Here is a 22,326-nt window from a genome sequence, read left to right on the forward strand (position 1 = left end):
CAGTTAACGACAATTCACAGGCCGAAAATGCCGGGGGAAAAAAAGTGCCGAAAATTGTCGGAAACGAACCATGACGTACGTGGAGCTCGCGGAGGTGCGAACGGCTCTAATTAGCGTATGAATAGCAGCGAAACCACGTCTGGCCAGAGAATGTGTGGCCTGGCTTGAGTTTCCCCACTCAGGATTCGATGAAACCACTACTTTTAAACACGAAAAATCACTCGTGATTGGTTGGCAGATCTGTCACTATTGGTCACCCTGGGTCATTATAAATGTAAATGCACGGGCGTCAGTGCAAAATTACTTCTTTTCTCCGACTCTTGCTTTTTCGTTGCCATTTCGGAAAAAAACACAGCTTGCTGTCAAGCTTGCTGTCAAGCCTGCTGTCAAGCCTGCAGTCAAACGTGAGTTGTGGACGTGAGTAGTGAGGCGCAATCGACCAGACCAGACCACTGTCATGGAGAAGGGGGCACCACAGAGGCGAGGGGGGGTGGCCTATAATAATTCATTTTGCGAGCAAATAGTCCTGATTGTAGAGTGAAATAGCATCTATAACATACACAGTACTTGATTTCACATTAAAATCTCGATTATGATTACCATGGTTTTGATAAGTTTTTCATCAATGTATTTTGGTGCCCCCCAGGCGTCTGATGCCCTACGCACATTGCGTATTGTGCATAATGGTAGCAGCGGCGCTGTATGTTATTGTTATTTCTTTTATTTGAGCAGGGACAGTGCACAATAAAACATTAACCCTGCATATAACAAGGAGAGATGCATTGCACCGGGTTTTAGCAAGTTGCTATTTTCCACCCGTAGTCCCTGGGCAGGTAGATGGAACATACAATAAATTAAAAACAGTTACTAAATATACAAGTTATGAATACACACATTACCATAACACTAAAATTAAAAAAATTCAAAACAAATTACCCACCTCCCGCCAACTTTTATAAACAAATATACCCCCCCATCAAATACACACACACACACCCACACACACACGCGCGCACACGCTCACAAATGTCTACAAGGTTAACACAAAGTTAACACAAACTGATGCTCATCTGTTGTGGTTAGGGAGTGACCATGTAGATTACTGACTTTTTAACCAACTGGTCACAGAGGGTGCTTGTTAATGGCTCCTACTCTGACATCCTCCACACCTCCACTGGCTCCCCGCAGGGCTGTGTCCTATCGCCTCTGCTTTACATCCTCTACACCGATGACTGCAGGTCCACCCAGCCAAATTGTCACTTGGTTAAATTCGCTGACGACACAGTCCTGCTATCTCTGCTCTCTACCCTAAACCTTCACCACAGCTCTGTTCTTCAGGACTTTATCACCTGCCCACATAGCAAGCGGGTCCGGGCCAGATCCGGCATCAAGCCGGCACCTCTGGCCTACATCTGGCATGGCAAATAGTATGTTAGCCAGATGTGGGCCAGGTCTGGCAGTGATGGCACCGTTTATGAAATGGTACGCGATACATGGGCCAATTGTGTTTGAGTTTATTAGATGTGGGCCAATTGTGGTTAGTTATATGTGGCCCAGATTGTAGCAGACAAGTCTGGGCCAGATCTGGCATCAAGCCCGCACTTCTTGTCTATTTCTGACAAGGCAAATAGTATGTTAACCAGATGTGGGCCAAGTCTGGCAATGATGATACCGTTTATGTGATGGTACGCGATACATGGGCCAATTGTGTTTGAGTTTATTAGACCCTAGAGTGACTTTGACTAGGGTCAAAGGGGACTATTTAAGGTAAAAAAAAAAAAAAAGAGACAGGTTTTACACATTTGATTTTTTTTTTTTAAGTATATTTTTGGGGCTTTTATGCCTTTAATTAATAGGACAGTTCAGAGAGTGACAGGAAATGGGAGGCAGAGAGGGGGAATGACAGGCAGGAAAGGGCCGCTGAACACGGGATTCGAACCGGGCCCGCCTGCAGTGAGGACTATAGCCTCAACACATGGAGCGGGTGCGCTACCAACTGAACTAAACACCGCCCCAACACATTTGAATTTTAAAAAGGCAGGACAATCCCTTTTCTTTAATAAATGATCAGTTTGTAAAGTCCCCAGCCCATACAACCTTCAGAAACTTGAAAGGTCATGCGAGGTCAAATAACCCCCCTTTTTTTTTAAATGTCTAAAAGACTTATAGAGCATATTGCAGGTTAGACACACACACACACACACACACACACACCCCGAAACCAATGCTTAGAAAAAAAATGTAGGAACAAGTTTTTCTTAAAACTATATTTATAAATACACGATTAAGACTTCTGTAAGAAAAGAGCACAACCGTATAACTATGAGTCCATTATGCACACTAGAGAGCAGAGAGACACCAGGGGGAGAATTAATGGCCAGAGGAGAGAGAAATTGAGCTGTGGTGTCAGGACAGTCAGTGCAGAGTTGGTCAGAGACCGGTGGCTTAGCTTTCCGTATACGCATTAGCTACGGATATGCTCACATCACAACATCATACAGATTACTACCATGTATCATGCAATAAAAAAAATAGTATTGATTATCTAATATATGTCGGAGTACGGTACTGATACTAACCAATGACAGAATATATAGAATATTTAGATTGACTACAGTAACATTATGACACAAGTTTGGTGAGAGAACATACATGTTATTAAAAACTGAATGAAACAATGACTTGTGAAAGTCATGACGTCAATTCTTCCCCTCAACAGCCAGCAGATGTCACTATTGCTTCAGAAAGCTTCGGTTTCACCACCACTAGGCAAAAGTTGCAATGATGGCTAAAATGACCCATTCAATGGGTAAAATAATAATAAATAAAAGTCAGATAGCCAGCTTTACAGTGTCACATTTCATTGTTTAATTTGGTTTTCCTGTTCAACCACTAGTATGTATAGCTAGGCTATTTAAATGTCTCAAATACAATAAATTTGGTTCCACAATAAAACACACATTAACAGATACACATCATGGATGCCATAGCGATAATAAAATCAAATTACACTATCATCAAAACTGTAATTAATAAAAATTTTCCAGAACATATTCAGTTTATATTTGGCTGGCAATATGCAATCAATCCAACTATTTACAATTCAACATTTGGAGAGTACAACATAACACAACTCACCATTTAAGAACGCACTCACTCATCACTTGTATTGGAATTTAGCTCGCCTCTCTTTCAAGCAAGCAAAGCGATCAATCACCCTCTCATTGAAATCAGGACCGCACCGCAGCAGCCTCTGAAGTCTGGACTTTCGTAGATGAGAGAAAGCTCAGCCCTGAGCCTCTCCTTGTGTAGCATGGGGTATGCCCTCACGGTGGTATTCAGAGCCTCTTCGGGGAATGTTTTCAGATGCCGGTCAAACAGCTCTGCCTCTAGCAGCACAGCACTCGCAAGGTAGCTGGTGAAGGAGAACCTGTCTTTGGCATGGCCCAGGATTGTTTCACAGATCTGTTAAAATGATAAAAATGTATAGTCAGTAACACACAATTGTAAAAAAAAAAAAAATTCTGCTGGTGTTGGCATGAATGTGGCCATGATCTACTGTATCTACTGTCTCACAGTTCCAAAGTATGCATTTTATTATTCATGAAGACTTATTACTGTATCCTTGTGTGAGTATAATGGACAAGTAATGGGTGAGTAAAAAAAATGACTACCATCCATTACTGAATCTAACTCTGTAAAAACAGAGATTGTGACTTTATCACTTGGTTCAACACTTGAGTATGCCTACATCATTGGTCAGTAATGAATGCAGATACCTCTTTTGACAGCCGCTGCTACTCTTGTTCCTAAGGCTCTCCTTGATCTTGTGGTACCTGGTGCTTCTTGCTGCTTCTGTTGAGAGGAGCTTTGGTCCCTGAAGGGAGACAGATCAAAAGTGTGAAAATATGATTACAGTATGTCAATGCCATTATAAATAATTACTGTCTTTAAAAAAAACAGTAATACTAGTACGTAATAAAAAATTGCCTGTGTTGCACAACCTTCTGGAAATGGCTGAAAAAATATCACTATTTCTGGATGTGCTAAACTTACTTATGCACACAAATGCAGATAACTAAATTGGCTCCTTACTTTTGAGTTCCTATACATTATAACCATCACAGCATGCTGACATTTAGTGATGAACATGTGCACAACTATTATTATAATTACTCTATATTATCTTACCTGATGGCCTGAACACTGCTGGTGAAGTTCTGCAGGGCACGTTTGATGAACGCCATGTCAATGTCCCTCTTCTGGAGCTGTTGGTACATCATGTCAACATGAGGCATGATTTGATGAAACAGCTGTAGGAAAAATACGCAAACAGCTGTAGGAAATATACGCGGCTCTCAGCTGGATCAAATTTCGTTGTAACGACTTGTAATGACACCAAAGTTATCTGGGTGAGTAAATGATCGTATTTTATGCTAGAAATAAGGTCCAGATTGTAAAAAACGGTAATTATCCATTAATAATCAGAAGAAATATACCATCTGACCCATTTTTTAAAAACAAACAGTGTTATGAGTATGAAAAGCCTCTGTGGAGTTATCAGCGTCCTGTATTAAATCATGAATGCTGTGCAGTGAAGATGCCAACAGCTTCCTCCTTGTTGATCTTCTGGAGGGATGTGGAAAGGGGAGCCGCAGCAGACGAGGACAGGACAGTGCTGCACTCTCAGAGAATCCATGAGGAGCCAAAAATGCTGACAGACATGAGAGACATATGTGAAAGGCAGAAGATTACAGTACATAAATAACACATGATATACAAACTGAAATACAAGTTATGATACTTTTCCATCAGAAATCACAAGAAGACCCTTACCTGCTTTACTTTTGCACAAGTTCCCTCCTGCATCTCAATGTTTCCTTCGGTTGGAGTTACTTCAGTTTCTCCACAACAGGCTGGGCAGTTAGTAAACAGAGACATCAGCTGGCTTTGGCACACAATGAACTTGTCAATAGCCCTGAAAAAAGAAAATTACCTATTAATTTGCACCATGACACATCTTGGGCTGTGCCTGGAAAGCTAGGATAAGAAGAGGTCAATCTTTATACAATTATGTAACTTCATACATTCAATGGTTGGTTTACTACATATACCCTTGTCCAACCTGCAATCCCATACAACAGCTCTGTCACAGAATGTGTTAAAGTGTGTAAAAAATGGAGGTCAGATAGTGTTGGAGTTGTACCGCCTGTATGCATATAGATAGCATATATAATTAATTCTCTATATGAGTTATGTTACACTACCTGTTTCACAATGAGAAGGTCTGAGGCTGCACTGTGAGCTGCAGTGGGGCACTGAGGAGCCAGGGAAAGCCTGTTGCTGCAGCACTGACTGTCTGCTCCCCTGCCTCATTACTGCCGATGTCTCCCAAATCCTCATAAAAATACATAAAATACATTAGGAATGTTTTAACTGTGCAAACAGGGTCACTGGGCTATAACTAAACTTGACACTTCTTTTGGCAAACCGAGTGCCTTTTCATAAGATAGGTTGTGCAAAAAACGTTGCTAACGCTAGCTAGCGTTAGTTTAGCATTGCTCACTTATTAGCAAGCTAGCTGCGCTGCTCTACAACAACATGTCATGTTGCTTCTTATGTACGTCCAGTAAATGGGTAATTAGCAAATGTTATAAAAGAAGACTTACAAGTGGCTGTTCACGTTCAGCTGAGTCTCTGTCTGATCTGTGACTGTCTCCTGCCGGGGCGGCAGCACCAGCAGCTGCTGACAGACAGCGGTCTGGATGAGGCTGTCGGCACCGAAGGCACCGCACCGCACCGCACCAGGGGTTGGGCTTCGGAATCCCAGTTGAACTCCATCAGATCGCTGGAGTGATAATCCTCTGGTTTAAAGTGAGCAACACACAACCGAGTTTTCGTAGCTGACGCAGAGGTGAAGCCCCTTCTCTTCAGCTGCACAACACGCACCCGGGCACGGAAGATAGCACCGTTTTTTTTCTGTTGGGACACCGGTGGACTCAGTGTCGTGACAGGCTGGAGTTTGTGAAACCACCACAAACTCAATAATTTACCATGTCCATGATAACGCAATCCAAACCTGCTGTAAACACACTGACTCACAATAAGACGGCCACTCTGACAGATAGCCATCTGCTCCCACACTAAGCGATGGCAGCGGCTGGCATACAACTCCCTCTCATGACGTAATATGACGCGATGTTGGAAAAAAAAGAGAGTTTTTAGGCGCTGTGCTCACTTTTTCGGTTAAATTTGTGCTCTTGTGTCTTGAAAAAACATTTCCAATCCTCACTCAACTTTTCAAATGGTATTTTTCACACAACATTACATATTTATTTTGTAAACCAATATAACCTGCAATATGAAAAATCCTTAGGCACACTTGTATTGGGGGGTCAATCACCGTGCAAAATTTAGGGTCTCTAGAGTCAAAGGGGGCCGTTTAAGGCCAAAAAAGACATGTAAAAAATATCAAAACTTTATCCTAAATGAACATGATTTGAGTATGTTGCTCAGTTAAAATTGTAATACAAGAACATTTTGTTCCCATAGTTGGAGCTTTCTTTGCTTTCCTAGTGGCCAGCAGTGGTGAGCTTTTGGAATAGATAACAAGTTTCAAGTCATTCAGTTTGTTGGAATGGTGAGCCTCATTTGGTTTGAAAATGTGGAAGTTTGAAGGCCCGCCTACCAAAAAGTAGATGTCTAATCAAAGCCAAACCAATGCTTATCTACTCATCTGGGGCTACAGAACAACATATCAAAAGCTCAGACTTCCACGACCTCTATAAAAAAAATGCTATAAATTTGTCAGTATGTCAGAGGGTGTAACACCCTTTTGAATTGGGCTTTTGAAAAGGACCTTTTTTCTAAATGACTTATATTTTGCTTTCGTATTCTTGTGTAGGGGCCCCAAGACAACTTCCATGCAAATTTTGGGGTCTCTAGGGTGAAAGGGGGTCGCATGGCAGCCAAAGAGACAGGGGGTATTAAAGGTGAAAAAACAGGATTGAAGGGATTTAGCCAGATTTTTATGTTGCTCACCTATAAGTGTCATACAAAAATATTTTTGTCTCATAATGATTAGAGCTTTCTAAAGCTACTTAGCTTTCCTATTCAAAACACGCTGTACACATTCAGGATGACAAAATCTCTGTTATTCCTCTTAATCTGCACACCAATGCACCAGTCTGCTTCGAGTCGGATTACGCTGACCACTGGGGCATACCTTTTGTGCAAGAGTGTTACTGTTCTGTGCATTTTTAAAATACTTTTATTAAAACATGTTACTGTATGTCCTACTGTATAGCCTCCCTTTTCACCCCCTCCATGCCCCTGGCTTTACTGTGTGGCCCCGGCCGGTGGAGCCCCTGCTGCACCATCCACCGGGCCGCCAGTAATGCTCCACTGTCACACCAACTGGGGTAAAAGTCCTTGCAGACATCCCATGGCACACATAAATAATCAAAGTGCACATGCAGCTAGTAGAAACGAGCCAGGAAAGAGCACGCATGACAGCGTGACATGAGCATTTCCTCAGAATGATTGACATGTTGGAGGACAAATAAGATGATCCACCCGGGGTGCTGCATTTGCAATGTTATAAAAGGTTGGCCACCAGAAAAATATCTATGACCCAGTAGGATTACAACCTATATGGACAACCCAGTTAATTTTTTGCTTGAAATCCAATATGACCACCACAATATTAGCCCCTGTATAATTGAGGTGAATAGGATAAGAGATATCTCCATGAAACCCTTAACCTAACCCTAACACTGTAAAGTAACTCGGATTAATGGGTAGTCGGACTTTTGGGTGGTCGGACTGACGTATGCTCCCCTAATTCTGTATGGAGGCAATTTCCCGAGCAGCATCAGAAATCTCTCTAGTGAGAGGGAGAAGACAGACTTCAAAGCCAAGGCTGTTAAGAGAGGACTCAGGGTGGGGGAGGGGATGCCACCACAGGATGCCACTCAACAGGCTTAGAAACTGACCTTCAGTGTCACTACACTGAGCTGCCAGAGCTAAAATATCAGTCTTTCCTAAATATTGTCTCAATATTCAGCCTTCCATGATAAGTCATTTTTTACAAGTAACAAAATTTAATAGAAAAGAAAAATTCTAATTGTATTTTTTATTTTATTTTCAATAGTAATTTAAATATACATATCTGGTATAAAATATGTGAAAAACCCTATTAAAGATAAACAGCATTTCAAAAGTTCAGACTTCTGCTGCTCTGTATCTCAGATTGATTAAGTGCCATACTATGTGCTCCTCTGAAAGTTCACAGTCAGGTCAGCTGCAAGTCAGGGTGGGGGAGGGGAGCTTTCAATGCACCTGCACCTCCAAACTCCCTCCAAAAACACTGCTGCGTTCAAGGCAGGCAGGAATTACTGATTTCCTGGAACTGAATAAATAATGATTATTAATACATGTATAACTTCTTAATCCCTTTATGATTTGAAATTATTTAAAGATAAAAAACTATTTTAACTCGTTTTTACTAATCAAAACCATCCCATGGCTTGCATGACTGAGAATATTAAGATTATTTCATTTTTAATAGGCAGTTTTTGTATTCTTCACTCTGCTTAAAACTATATTTGAAGTAATTATTTAATATGGGAGTAATTACCTCAATCTGTAGTATTTTTGCAATGAAACATTTGATAAAAGTTTCCTTTCAATTTGAGGCCGTAACAGTAGTGAAGTTTCCCACTGCCTAGAGCAGTGAAGTTTCCCACTGCCTGTGAATCCAATCGGAGAAGCGGATCGTGCGGGAAGTCGACTGAGGACTGGAGGTATGTTTGCGGTACTATTTTTTTAAAATTAATTTTTGCATGTTATCTTGTCGACATTCAAATTACCCCATTTACTAAATGTTTGAAACCTTAATTACTATCGTCTATCGTATCCTCGTAGCATGAAGTCCGCGAATAAAGCCAAGCCAAGCCGTATTAGGTCGATTGTAACGTTACAAAATACATAAATTACGAGATTGAAACAAACAGTGAAAGTGATTCAGATTTTAATGATGAACATCTGTGATAGACTGCCATGAGCTGTTCTCATGGCACAATCCTTTGTGCATATGGTGGCATGCAAGGTTAGCCACAACCACTAGCCACAGCTGTAGTCACCAAGGATGTTATTTCAACCAGTATGTAACAAATTACGTTTTGTCAGCGTGTTCGTTTGTTTGAGTGAAGACATACAATGACGTTCCATTTAACTATTTATTTAGAATTGTATCATTAAGGAAGCATGATCATGGACCTTTCTCTGTTAAACAAATCACAGTCAGCGGATTGCTGTTTCTCTGTAACCCGTCGCCCAGAAAAAGGATGCAGATATTCACATTACAATAACAGTTATATTTTTGCTGTTGAGGTGTTATAACTTCTCATTGGTCAAAAAGGTGAGGAGGCCGTGGTCTAGACTTTGGCTCTCCTTTCGTTGGTGCACAGGCTGGTCCCAGCCTCTTGGCAACACGATTTCTCCAATCCGTGAAGACATCGCCCTGTGGAAAGACCCTCCCTCTTCCTGTTCTCTTCCTGTTCTCTTCCTGTCTCATCCTGCACTGCTTCTGCACTACTTTTGAGTTCCTCTAAGTTACACTTTGCTATCATTCCACAGACAGATACTGCTCACCACAAGGTCATCATGAGCAGGCAACATTTTTACAGAGATAAAGGCAGCTGTGTTCTCTCTCTTATCCTGGCTTGTTTCTCCAATGTCTTAACCCTTCATAACATGGGGTCAATGCTCCTGTCAACCTCATCTATCAACAGGATAAGTACAGCTCTATATGGGGACATCATTAAGTGAACATGTGAAGTAGTATATGACTAAAAAGGTGAAAAACTATTAAATCTCAACAATCCCTCCTTTCATACCTAATAGAACAAGTGAAAAGAAGAAACAAGAGATAAAGAAAAAACAAAACAAAACAACTCAGAATTCATAACCAATCCAAAAACAAAACTTACTAAATAAATCCAAACAAAAACAACTAAATCAAACTAAAACCAAATTAACTAAACCAAATCAAAACCACACCCATAAAATAAAAAACAAAATCAACCAAAAAACAAAACCACTAATTCAATCCACTAACACACCTAATGAAATCAACCTAACATCACACCTAATGATTCAGTCACACAACCAAGAAGAATAAATCTAATGATTTATTCACACATCAAATAATAAACCTAATGATCAAACCACTACAAAGGCACATCTAAGAAATCAAACGCTACTATTGTCAACTGGGCAAACTACAACTTATCCTTGTCAGTGATCGAGAGGTAAATAAGGATCAGTTGTAGTTACTGAACATAATTGATGCTATCCATAGAGTGATGGGGAAAGCCAATCTACACGTTCCTGTCCAAGTGGGGGGCAGGATATTACGCAAGACTTTACCACCACAGTACGGGGAGAAGCTAATACTACTAAGCAACAAAAAAAATTACACTGAGACCACAGTCTAAATGGGTGCCATGGCCTCTGTCTCTCCATCGTCACACGTGGGCAGCAGCAGGCAGAGTTAAAGCCGCTCAATCAGATTTATTTTACTGTTTTAAAGTGTTTAACTGTTTTGAGTTTCCAAATCAGTTCTAACTTCGCTCAAAGGACGTGTTGGTGGTCAGGCTGGTACACAATGTGTCAGGTGGTGCCAATTTGCTCCTGTTTAACCCTTTACTCGGACTGCATGCGAGGTGCACTCAGTTACCTCATATGGTCCTGTCCACCTGGGCTCAGACCACTTTCTCTTGTGGACCTTTACCTGTATCCAGCCTCCCAAACTTACAGCAGGAGTCTTCGGTTGAGTTGTCTCTGGCACCTCCTCCACACTCTGCACCTGTTTGCACAAAACTTGAGTCATGTTAGTCAGAGCAGTCATATAGTCGTCACAGTCAATCTAACACAGATCCAAAGTGGGGAGGTGTCCCCCCTCTCTTGGTGGGCCTGGCATAGGACTCCACTCATGTGGAGTCAGGTGTGTCTTACCATAAGGGGAATTCCCTCATTGATATTAATGCTAATGGCAGGGCATCAACCTGTTAGTTTAGTACCTGCACATATTATAGCCATTTTTCTCTTTAATGTTTATGTTTGCTCTCTCAACTATCCCCTATGAAGCAGGATGATAGATAGTTCCGAACTTATGTGTGATCCCTAATGCTAGTTCTACTTTAGCTAAGCATTTGTTATTGAAATGGGAGACATTGTCTGACTTAATGGAGCGTGGTACTCCATATCTGGGGAAGAGTTCATTTTTCAACCATTTTACCATTGATAGTGCAGATTAGCTGACCTGCACCCAACTCAAGACGCCTTCAGTAGTTTTGAGATTGATATTCTTCTTGGGGCCAGGCACTCTGGGGCATCTGGTGAGCTTGGGGAACTTGTCCTCCTCCTATTCCATCTCCTTGTATCACTCCTCCTCCGCAGGGTGTGGCCTGCTCCTGTTGTCCACTCTGCCAGTAAGCCCCTGCTTTAGGAAAGTGTCTTATTTGGTGATCGGTTTCACCACATCTATAATAATGTCCAACCATTCTGGGATATCTGTGTCCTCTTGATGATCCTCCTTGACCTCTGTAGCTGCCATATCCTCCGGGTGATTGTGTGGCATAAGGCTGGGCACTGACTGCTTCTGCCGCAACTGGCTGTTGTTGGGCTGCCATAGCAGTCTGAACTGCTTTTGCGAGTGCCTGTATGTCATCGGGAGTGAGGGCTGGGGAGGTGACCACCATTTGCTTAGCTTTAGCTTTCTGCTGGGCATTCTTCTCAGATAGTTGTTGTTTCAGCAACACCACACTCAGTTGTTCCATTTCATCTTTTTCAGCTGCCTTCTTTTTTGTGTGAGTTCTCCACCAATGTATGAGGTGTTCTCTCAATTCTTTGTCTGACTTGGAGTCCAGTCCGACGACCTCCTCTAGCTTTTGTTGCACAGCTTCGGGCAGGCCTTTCTGACATTTATCTCTCCAGAGAGCGGTCATTGCGTCGCTGGAGTCATATCTGTTTCCAGTATGTGCTTCCCACACATCTTCCGCTCTTTTGAGGTATTCTCGTACATCTTCGCCCTCCTTCATCTGGAGTGACTTCACAGAGTGTAAATCACTGGGTGTAGGGTAATGTGTTCTTAAAACTTTCCAAATGTCATTGCGATGCAGGTCGAAAGTCCTGTCATTGCTGAGGCTGGCTTTGGCTCTAGCTGCTTCAAGGAGTTTCTGGGCTTGTCTATTTCCTTCGATCCTTGCCAATAGAGCTCTCATGTCCCCGAGGCACAACACTTCGCCAGCTGTAAGGCTTTCGAAGGTGGTGATCCATGGCGAGGTTCCTCCGATGAGAGGTGGCAGCTTGTCCACCAGGCCCTGCATGTCTCTGTGTTGAAATGGGATGTACACTGTTCTTCTATCACCAGCCACCCTGAGAGGATAATTTCCACGTGTCGTTGATTCACGGCCTCCTTGGCTCCGAAGATTGTATGGGTGTGGCTTAGTTGTTGGTTGGATCACGTGTCCCCTGAAAGTTCCAGTCACAGAGCCTTCCATCAGCTGAGCGTCAGTAGGAGCCCAGTCATCTGGGTCTGGAGCCAGCAGAAAATCAGGTGGAAATGCCACCTCTGAGTCGATAGAGAGTGGATCTCCTCCAGTGTTGTCGACCGCCTGGTTCAGTGCAGGCGATTGGAAACGTATCCTTTTTCGCAGTCCTTCAGAAATCCCCATGTCATCAAGGAGAGCTGGAGCGATTTGAATTGATGATGTTCTTGGGTTGAGGCTGGCGGCACCGTTGGTTTCATCATAAAGATTTGTCAATGATTGCTCTGTGTGGGTCATGTTCTGTTCCACTTCTCCAGATGTCTGCACTGTCCCCGACTTCCTCAATCCTCTTGATGTATTTGCTTCTCGGCTGCGTTCCTTGGCTGAAAGTGACAAATCTGCAAGTTTAGCTGTCTTGGAGGTCAGTATTGCCAAAATGTCAGTTAGTGCCGATCCTTGCTTCATTTGGTTTAGTACTGGGTCCTCAATCTCCAATACTCCGCCAGTAACTGCGAGGGTGGGAGCCTGTACTGGTAAGCCTTGTTTTTGCCTGAATGGGTTTGTGTCAGATAGAGCAGTAGGTGAGTAGGGAGGGGGTGAGGTGTGCTCTTCTAACCCAATTAGGCTTGGGTATATCCCTGTAGCTCCTCCAGGGGGTGCTGTAGGGCTCTCCGTGGGGCCTGTTGGGGAGGGGGTTCCTTCACCAGCCGGTTGGGAGCGCTTCCTCTTCTCTTTGTCACTGTCAGTCTTCATCTTTCCTGCTTGGGACATGAGATTACACACCTTTGCAGTCTCATCAGCTCTCTCCTTCTCCTTTTCTACGGCTCTCTTTCCCCACAGATGTCGTCCTCTTCTCTCCCAGTCAGTTTTGACCTCCTTGTATTTTCCTGTTGCAAGTGTGGTAATGCACAGAATGGAGCTTTGATTGGGCAGGGGCGCTGTTGGGTCTCTGGAAATTAACCCTTGGTCTTCCCATTTGCTCCAGAGTTTCTCAATCTCCTTCCTGAGCTCCTTGTTGCTCATCTCTTTGTCTTTGGTTGTTTCTTCTCTCTTCCGGAAAATCCATTCCTTCAGTTTACTCAAATTGTTGGGGTTCTGTGTTCCTTCCATTGCTGGGGCGAGAGGAAAATTAATTGTGTTTAGGTTCCTTTTTTAATTGTCAGTGTAGGATATATGTATTTCTATGTTTTATATATATACATATATATATATTTTTTTTTTTTAACTCCGTGAAACCCACCTTACAGCAAGACACACCTCCTCTATTTAACTTTAACTTTTATTAATTTAATACGCCAGGTGAAACTTAATATATTTTCCAATCTACTTTTTGACCAGTAGTTGTCAGCATCAAATGTCTTGTTGAGTTTTTTTTATTTTTTTTATGCAATTTTTATTTTTCAACCACGAGGTGGGGCAATTCACAATTTTTGATGTAATGTTTATTTTAACCCACTAGATGGAGCCACACAAAATTTCGAATGTAATTCGATTTTGCTCTACCAGATGGAGGTATTTTCAAAATTTGGCGTAATTTTATACTTTGTCCACTGGATGGAGACAAGAAGTTCCACCAGCTTTTTGCTTAACACTTTACGTTTGTTTACACCGTTATTTTTCCCATCCACAGAAACTTCAACACGCAACACAACACAACACAACACAACACAACACAACGCTTACAGGATTATGAAAAAGGTTAACCAGACTTTATATACACTATTTTTTTTTTTTTCGTCTTCTTCACGTGAGGCCTTTCTCTGCTCTTTTTGGGACTTCCACCCTGAGGGATTTCAACCTAATTTGCATTACTTCCTATCAACATCCTAGTGATCTTGACGGGACTGCCTAAAATCTTAATTATCGGAATTTTTTGGGACTTCCACCCTGAGGATCATTCAAACCTAGATTTGCGTTACTTCCTATCAAGATCTTAACGACTTGACAGGACTACCTGGTCACTAATTTTTAGAGATTCAAACTCAAGGACTCTCGCCCCGTACTCTTTTCCGGCATTAAGGACGTTAATGATACAATTCTTTCAACATATAACATAGCATAGATTTCTATAATTTCAATTCATTTTCATGTCAGAACAATCTTACCTCCTCCTCACTCACATTAATTTGCTTATTGTCAATATGCAGAATTTGGTTTGATATAACAACAGGTTTCTGCTTACCTTTAGTTTGGGGCGCCCTGTGAGTGTTGAGGAGTTCAGTCGTCCAACTCCGACACGGCAGAAAAGTCTGCTCGTCTCGGGCCCAATGTGGAGGATCATGTCTCCTTCTGTCGAATGATGTCGAGTCTCCCTTCCTCAAATCACGTCGGGGTCACCAAAATTGTCAGCGTGTTCGTTTGTTTGAGTGAAGACATACAATGACGTTCCGTTTAACTATTTATTTAGAATTGTATCATTAAGGAAGCATGATCATGGACCTTTCTCTGTTAAACAAATCACATTCAGCGGATTGCTGTTACTCTGTAACCCGTCGCCCAGAAAAAGGATGCAGATATTCACATTACAATAACAGTTATATTTTTGCTGTTGAGGTGTTATAACTTCTCATTGGTCAAAAAGGTGAGGAGGCCGTGGTCTAGACTTTGGCTCTCCTTTCGTTGGTGCACAGGCTGGTCCCAGCCTCTTGGCAACACGATTTCTCCAATCCGTGAAGACATCGCCCTGTGGAAAGACCCTCCCTCTTCCTGTTCTCTTCCTGTCTCATCCTGCACTGCTTCTGCACTACTTTTGAGTTCCTCTAAGTTACACTTTGCTATCATTCCACAGACAGATACCGCTCACCACAAGGTCATCATGAGCAGGCAACATTTTTACAGAGATAAAGGCAGCTGTGTTCTCTCTCTTATCCTGGCTTGTTTCTCCAATGTCTTAACCCTTCATAACATTGGGGTCAATGCTCCTGTCAACCTCATCTATCAACAGGATAAGTACAGCTCTATATGGGGACATCATTAAGTGAACATGTGAAGTAGTATATGACTAAAAAGGTGAAAACTATTAAATCTCAACAGTTACCATGCTCGACGCTTTTTTTTTTTTAATGTCGACTCACTCGATTGTGATTTTATATAGAGGACGTGTTGAAAATATCAAGATTAAACTCTGCAGGGGAAGTCAGCACCGTTTTGGGAGGAACCCGCATAGTGAAAAATGACCTCCTACTGTTTGACAAACCACACCTTGACCTTGTTGGAAAGCGTCATGACGTCAAAGAAAGATGTGAAGGAGAATTCAAAAGGACTGAACTGTCTGCGGCGCTCAGAGAATCCGACTACACTATGTCTTCAGGTGTTATTGACATGGTCTGTGAAGGAACAGAAGCACATGGCTAATTCAAATGCAAAATAATGTCATCACACTGTTTGGACCTTCTCTTGAATTATAATCTGTAATTATAAACTTGAGAGGCAGAAGAAACTTTCCTGGAGAAATGTACTTAATAACCCTTGTGTGGTGTTCATATTTTTGTACTCAACCTGTGGGTCTGGTGGACCCGCTGCTTTTTGGGGTATTTAATTCACCACAATCAAAGAATTTCATGTTAAAGTAACAGTTGTTTACTTTATCCCTATACACACACACACACACACACACACACACATATATATATGTGTATATATATATATATGTATATATATATATATATATATATATATATATAGATAGATAGATAGATAGATAGATATGCATATATATATGCTAAGTACACACATTTAAAAACAAACTTCACTTCACTTACAGTAAAAAAAAATTTTTTAAAAAAGGGCTGTTGCGCTGCCTGGCTCACCTGCAGCTGGGCTGTCAGAGCAGCTCTGCTCTCCCTCTCTCTTCAGCCTTGTGTTTGGCTGCACTTGTACAAAAAAAATCACAAGCACTTTCAAAATGTAAAAGCGTGTGTTTTATTGTTACTTCTGTAGCCAACACACCACGGAGCGGCGCTCTGATCACAGGAGCACAGAAAAGAGAAACAAACTATGCATGATGTTTACCTTCATTTTAACCATCGTTAAACAGCTTCAGACTAATTGTGATGTTAGTTAAATGACTTGTAGCTTGTTACAGAGAGAGTTGAGGCTCCTTCCACACCGCTGCTGAAAACCAAACCTGCATGATCAGAGCGGGCGGACCCGCGGTGTCACAGCTCACGTCTCTGTTGCACAGAGTCCACATTCAGTAATGTGGACGCTGGTGAAGGCTGCAGGCCACGAACATATCTGTCCTTCGTTTATTATTTTGCTGAAGGTAATAGTTTATGCCGTGAGACCTGGCTTGTATGGTCTGTATCTGTGAATAAATGTACAGCGTGGAAATCCCTCCACTTCGTCTCCTGCCTCACAACTTTATTTTATGCTGGAGCTATGCTAATAGCATCCGTGGCTAAGCTTTCCGCCAGCTCCACGTTACAGTGTGTTGGATACAGAAATAACAATAAAACACACGCTTTCACATTTTAAAAGTGCTTGTGATTGCAGCTAAACACAAGGCTGAAGAGAGAGGGACAGCAGAGCTGCTCTGACAGCTCAGCTGCAGGTGAGCCAGGCAGCGCAAGGGCCCTTTTTTGTTTCTTTTTTTTTTTTTTTAACTGTAAATGCCGGCACTGTCCCTACAAGTGAAGTACAAGCACACAGACGTCCATGTAGTTGTTGTCTGACCTTCTTCCTTCACGGGGACTGCCCTGGATTACTGGCACACGCCAAAGCCGCATGCATTCTGTTTTAAATATGAATATTAATATTAACGATTAATCGATAATTGATTGTTAATTTTCCCGATGATCGATCAAAAAGACTGCTTCAAATGCCCATCCCTAGTAAGCAGAATCAATACCTGTCACAAAATCTGTTTTGTTATTGCTCTATTTTTTAAACACAATTTGTCTTGTATTTTCCTTCTTTGCAGGGCTTACTTTGGGCCAAAACTCCAGGTACATTAAAAAGTGTAAGCATTATGGAGGGGACTTGGGACTACAATGAACGGAGCAATATGAGAAGAAGAGCATTAAAAAAAGTTGACAAACTAATACAAATATTAGAAAATAAAACCCATGATGAAAATGTGGAGGGCTTAAATATTGAAGCATCGGGTGGGTTTGAAGAGATGCACGCTGTAGATGACAATGTGGGGGGCTTAAATAATGAACCATCGGGTGGGTTGGAAGACATTCACACTGATAGTGGCGGAGAGAGTGAACTTAGTCTGAGTATGGAGGAAGAACATAGGTTTGATGATTCTGATGAGATGGAATGCAGGGATGCATGCAGTGAGAGCGTTCTTGATTTAGGGTCTTCTCTGGCAGACTGGGCCATTGAATTTGAAATGAAATTTGCGGTAAGGTCCAGCTACTGTTAATTTGAATTGGTATTGTTATTTCCTTGCATACTAGATGGACTGTCTAATGCACCAGCCTCTTTAATTTTGTTTATTCCCCTCCTCAAGAGCATATACCATTCAGAAAACTACCAACCAAGGAGGGGCATCTTTGCAACACAAAACCAAATAAATCCAATGCTTATTATGCTGATTGCAGAGTCCATCATACACCCGAGGTGAAGCTGTGTGTCCTCCAGCCTGCATCAGAGAGGCCAGTCATCCCATCAGCTGCACCAGAAAAGCCTTTCATCACTTAATCTGCACCAGAGAAGGACCGTTTCATCTGAGCCACAGCCACTAATAAGAATACCACAAACAAATTTTAACATGTGAGCATTTTATTGATTTATAATTGTAATATGCTGTCTATAACACAATTTTTATATGGTCAGATGTTTAACTGCTTATCCCCAAAACTTTTTTTTCCTCCTACCTGACCTGTGAAATATTCTGCCAATGACAATCATTTCACTGTCCGAGGATTGAAGTCCATAACTGAAGAAGAGATGGGTGTCGAACCAAATAGCTGCCGCCATTAGCTGATCATCAGTAACCTTGAGGAGCGGCTCAATAGTTCGGATTTACGGTAACTATTACACATGACACACACACACACACACACACACACACACACACACACACACATACAAACATACACCATTAGGTAAACTTAGATAAATCTAAGTTTCATAAGGAGTTTCAAAGTCTTAGGTTAGGTTTTGAATGAAAGTTGTGAGTTCCTTGTGCTTGTACAGTGGGTACTACTTCGAAATGGACGTTTCACTCGCGGGGAACGAGATTCACGCATTGCGTGAAATGTAAGTGACAATTGAAGCCACTAGGTGGAAGCATAGTACTGTGTGAGGTGCGGATATCAGGAGGAGTCGCTTTTGCAAGTAAAAAATATAGACTTTATTTCCTATTAGTTAACAATTCTAAAATCAGGGGAAAGGTTAGGTGGAAAAAGTTACTGTCTAGCGAGAGTGGTCTTCTCTCAGTGGCGTCAACCAGGTCCCTAATAAGCCCTGAGCCCAGACGCTCACAGCTTCAGCTTCTCCACAGCTCATCTGCGATGCTGTCCATGGTGCTGAAGGTGACAGTTTAATTTGACACTCAAACTGCAACATACTGAAATGCAGCTCAAATGATTTTGGGATAATTCCACGTTTGACCACAATGTAGCTGCAATGGAAAATGGCGCTGTTTATGGGCCTACTAGGCTGGGCTACTTAATTTGCAGCTGTGGTCGAGAGAGCTAGAGAGTGAATGGAGAGAGGGACTGCTACGCCAGTGAATCAGATCAGTGTTGTTTTCTGATTGTTTCACATTGGTTACGTTCAACAAAATCAGTGGTCAGTGATCAGTGGGACTCCCGAGCGGAGCATTAATGCACATCTGTCAGCAGCTGATCCAAACACACATTTTGCAGGGACAGATTAGATGTTGATTTTGTTAACAGTGACTTTGTTGCATCCAAACATTTAGCATATATCTGTCGGGTGCTGTCTCTTATCTGGTACAAAGTGGGAGATGACAGAACTACTTTAATCGAAGGCAAGCTACATTGTTGAGAGTTGAATCTGGCCGGCGTATAGGAAGCTATGCGCAGTGCACAGTGTTTCGGCTGCCAATTCGGTCATAGTTTATTTGTAGCAACGTGTTTTCTTAATTCTTCATTAGGCTAATGTTAACACTAGAACCACTAAGACGGTCTCACAGACATTTGTGTTTTTCTTACATAAATGACTTTGTTTACATTAAAACTACAGGTCTCTCAGTCCTTGACTTTTCCATATTTGATGGTTTCTAAGGCTTACATCTCATACAAATGAAACACACTCGATTTCTGGGCATTTATACCTTGGGCCGACAATAACTTATTTTTTTCCTACCTAACCTAAGGGTGAGAAACAGAGGAGGGATCCCTCACCCAGGACGGACAGACGTGCAATAGATGTTGTTACAGACAAGAAAACAGTTTATAACACAGAATATGGAAAACAGAAATGTTAACAAGAGCTGATGGAGGCAGCTTCTGGTGGGAGGAAAGGCAGGGAGAACACGCCAGCTTAATGGGAGGACTGGATGGCAGACCGGTTCATGGGAAGGGAGTGCAGGCCGGTTTAAGGAGAGGAGAGGAGAGGGCTCCATGTAAACAGATGTGTCCCCCAGCAGTCTAAGCCTATAGCAGCGTAGCTATAAAATGGTTCAGAGCTACCTGAACCAGCCCTAACTAAAAGCTCTGTCATAAAGGAAGGTCTTAAGCCTAGACTTAAATGTAGTTAGAGTGTCTGCCTCTCTGACCCAGAGCTGGTTCCACAGTAAAGGAGCCCGGTAACTGAATGCATCTGCCACGGGCGATCAGCCGCGGAAGGCTCTACCTCGCAGACTGGGAGGTAGAGCACATGTCGACGCGGTGTGTCTTGTTGTGCTGTGCGTCACCTGGCTGGCTGAGAGTGTCACCAGTCTCATTATCACGGTTTGTGTTGTCTGTCAAATGAATGAAACCTATCGACTTTCTATCGGCCGCGTCTTGTAGCCTATTTCTATCGAGGAAAAGTTATTTCAGGATATCATTATGTTTTATCGCCCAGCCTGAAAGTGACATAGGCTATTGCCCGTTCACACACCAGCAGCAGCGCCCACTGAGTTAATTAACTGCTGTGTGGAAAACCATGCTGTGGTCCGTAATTGTGGTGCGGACGGGTGTGTTTGGAGCTGACGAGAGGATCTAAAAAATTGAGTGAAACGTATAGCTGCCATTGTTACATTTTTCTCATTGAAAAACTATATTGTATTATTATATTGTCTGTCCATTTCCCATTCATGTTCACTGCTCCCTGCTGCTGTATGTTGTCGTCGGCCTGCTCACAGATGCCACCTGGTGGTTGTTTGGGCACACTGCCGCTTCTCATGAAAATACAATTGATGCTCCACTAAAACGGCGCGTGACTCTCACGTGACTCACAGGAATGGAAGTACCTACTGTAGCAACAGCAGGGGGCTGCCATTTGTGAAGCTGCTGTGTGTCAAACACATTTTTTTTTTAGACTAGTCTAAATCAGGGGTTTTCAAAGTGTGAGAGAGTAAATCCCTGTAATGGTTTTTTTTCAGTGTGTACTTGTTTATTCATTTCTACTGTTTTGTGGTCTCTGTCTGATACAATAGCAATTAATTTTGTGCATGTTCTTACCTAACATCGTCTGATTCTTGTTTTTGACGCCTGTTGCTGACCTTGGTGTACATTGTAATCTGTTTCAGCAAGATAAAGTTCACTTGTAGGGGTTCTGACACATTCTAGAAAAACCCTCTGTTCAATTTATTATTTGTCCCATTCCTTGCAGACTGCGTTGCACTCTGTTTGACTGAGAACCGTCTTTGCAAAGAATAAAACCCTTAAAAGACAGTCGATCTCAACATCTTTATTTCAGATCTTGCCAAACAAATTTCCATAACATCCCCCCTCAGAGAAAAAAATAACAGCTGCACCCCCCCAAATAATTACTATTGCTATCATTACTGTTAATATTTTTGCTGTTGCTATACGTCATGTTTCATGCATTGTCAGACATTGGGATGGCATTTAGCTCGGCAGCAGCAGCTTCTCCATCATCACTGAACACAATTGAACTCCCACTCCCACTGTTCAACAACCAAATGCTGATATAGTTGGCACTTAGTGGCACACATTAATGAACTGAAAGTGTTAATGAAATGTGTCATCTTCTCTGACCGAACAGGACCATGGCGTCTCCGAGTTGAGGTGGTAAACGCTGACATGCTGGTTTGCGAGTGTGGCTACTGTTAGCAGTGCTAGCAGCAGTTTGCTCTCCGTGCAGGATAACATCCACATGCTTGTACTGAATGTGGTTATGCATTGCTCCGGTCGAGCACTTATACCGGTATGCCAGTTTACTCTGACACAGGCTACATCCTTATTTACTGGGAGATGCACGTTAATGGCCAAACACACTGATGGTTGTTGGAATGTAATCATATTTATTGAGCTAGTCATCAGATGTGTCACTTGTGAACGGTGATTTCTGACTTCTGATGCCACAGACCAAGAAATCGAAACCAGGATTACAAAATGGTTGCAGAAAGCACCTGATGGGAACAGCGGAGGAAGTGAGTAAATGAGAAGGATGGACAATGAGAGAAGCTCTTATGCGTAATGCATTTTAGACTTTTGATCTGAACTCTTCACCTTTAGTAAGGTGCTACTGCTGGTGGAACACATGGAGACGTGATGTTCCTAGGCATGGTGTGAAAGTCTATGCCAAGTTGTTTTGTCTAAAATATTCAATGTTGGTTTTTAAACTGAAGATATGGCAGTGAATGTTAAATTTGTAATAATGTTCTGTAGACTCTTGACATGTT

General features: G+C 42.2%; 1 protein-coding gene and 1 long non-coding RNA gene across 3 annotated transcripts; both read right to left on the reverse strand.

The window, feature by feature from the left end:
• Window positions 1–2,793: 2,793 nt before the first annotated feature.
• LOC311258543 lies at window positions 2,794–6,142 on the reverse strand. The gene is made up of 6 exons (XR_014622746.1): window positions 5,670–6,142; window positions 5,268–5,398; window positions 4,837–4,978; window positions 4,192–4,714; window positions 3,780–3,877; window positions 2,794–3,465 (listed from the first exon to the last, which is right to left on the reverse strand). It is a non-coding gene; the product is annotated as an uncharacterized lncRNA (long non-coding RNA).
• Window positions 6,143–9,231: 3,089 nt separating this feature from the next.
• On the reverse strand, window positions 9,232–15,404 carry LOC311258390 (uncharacterized protein). Of its 2 annotated transcripts, XM_084354638.1 has the most exons (3): window positions 14,737–15,404; window positions 11,327–13,666; window positions 9,232–10,870 (listed from the first exon to the last, which is right to left on the reverse strand). In XM_084354638.1, exon 2 carries the CDS (start codon window positions 13,662–13,664, stop codon window positions 11,349–11,351), a length of 2,316 nt encoding a protein of 771 aa, XP_084210764.1. In that variant the 5' UTR covers window positions 13,665–13,666; window positions 14,737–15,404; the 3' UTR covers window positions 9,232–10,870; window positions 11,327–11,348. The 2 variants fall into 2 exon arrangements, with proteins under 2 accessions (XP_084210764.1, XP_084210763.1); XM_084354637.1 differs by having other exon boundaries at window positions 9,232–13,666.
• Window positions 15,405–22,326: the final 6,922 nt, after the last annotated feature.

The sequence above is a fragment of the Pagrus pagrus genome (assembly GCF_965226575.1).
Source record: "Pagrus pagrus genome assembly, chromosome: 6".
NCBI classification, from domain to species: Eukaryota; Metazoa; Chordata; class Actinopteri; order Spariformes; family Sparidae; genus Pagrus; species Pagrus pagrus.

Excerpts from the sequence above, each read along its gene's own strand:
- LOC311258390 (XM_084354638.1), bottom strand. The coding sequence starts at position 13,664 with ATGGAAGGAACACAGAACCCCAACAATTTGAGTAAACTGAAGGAATGG.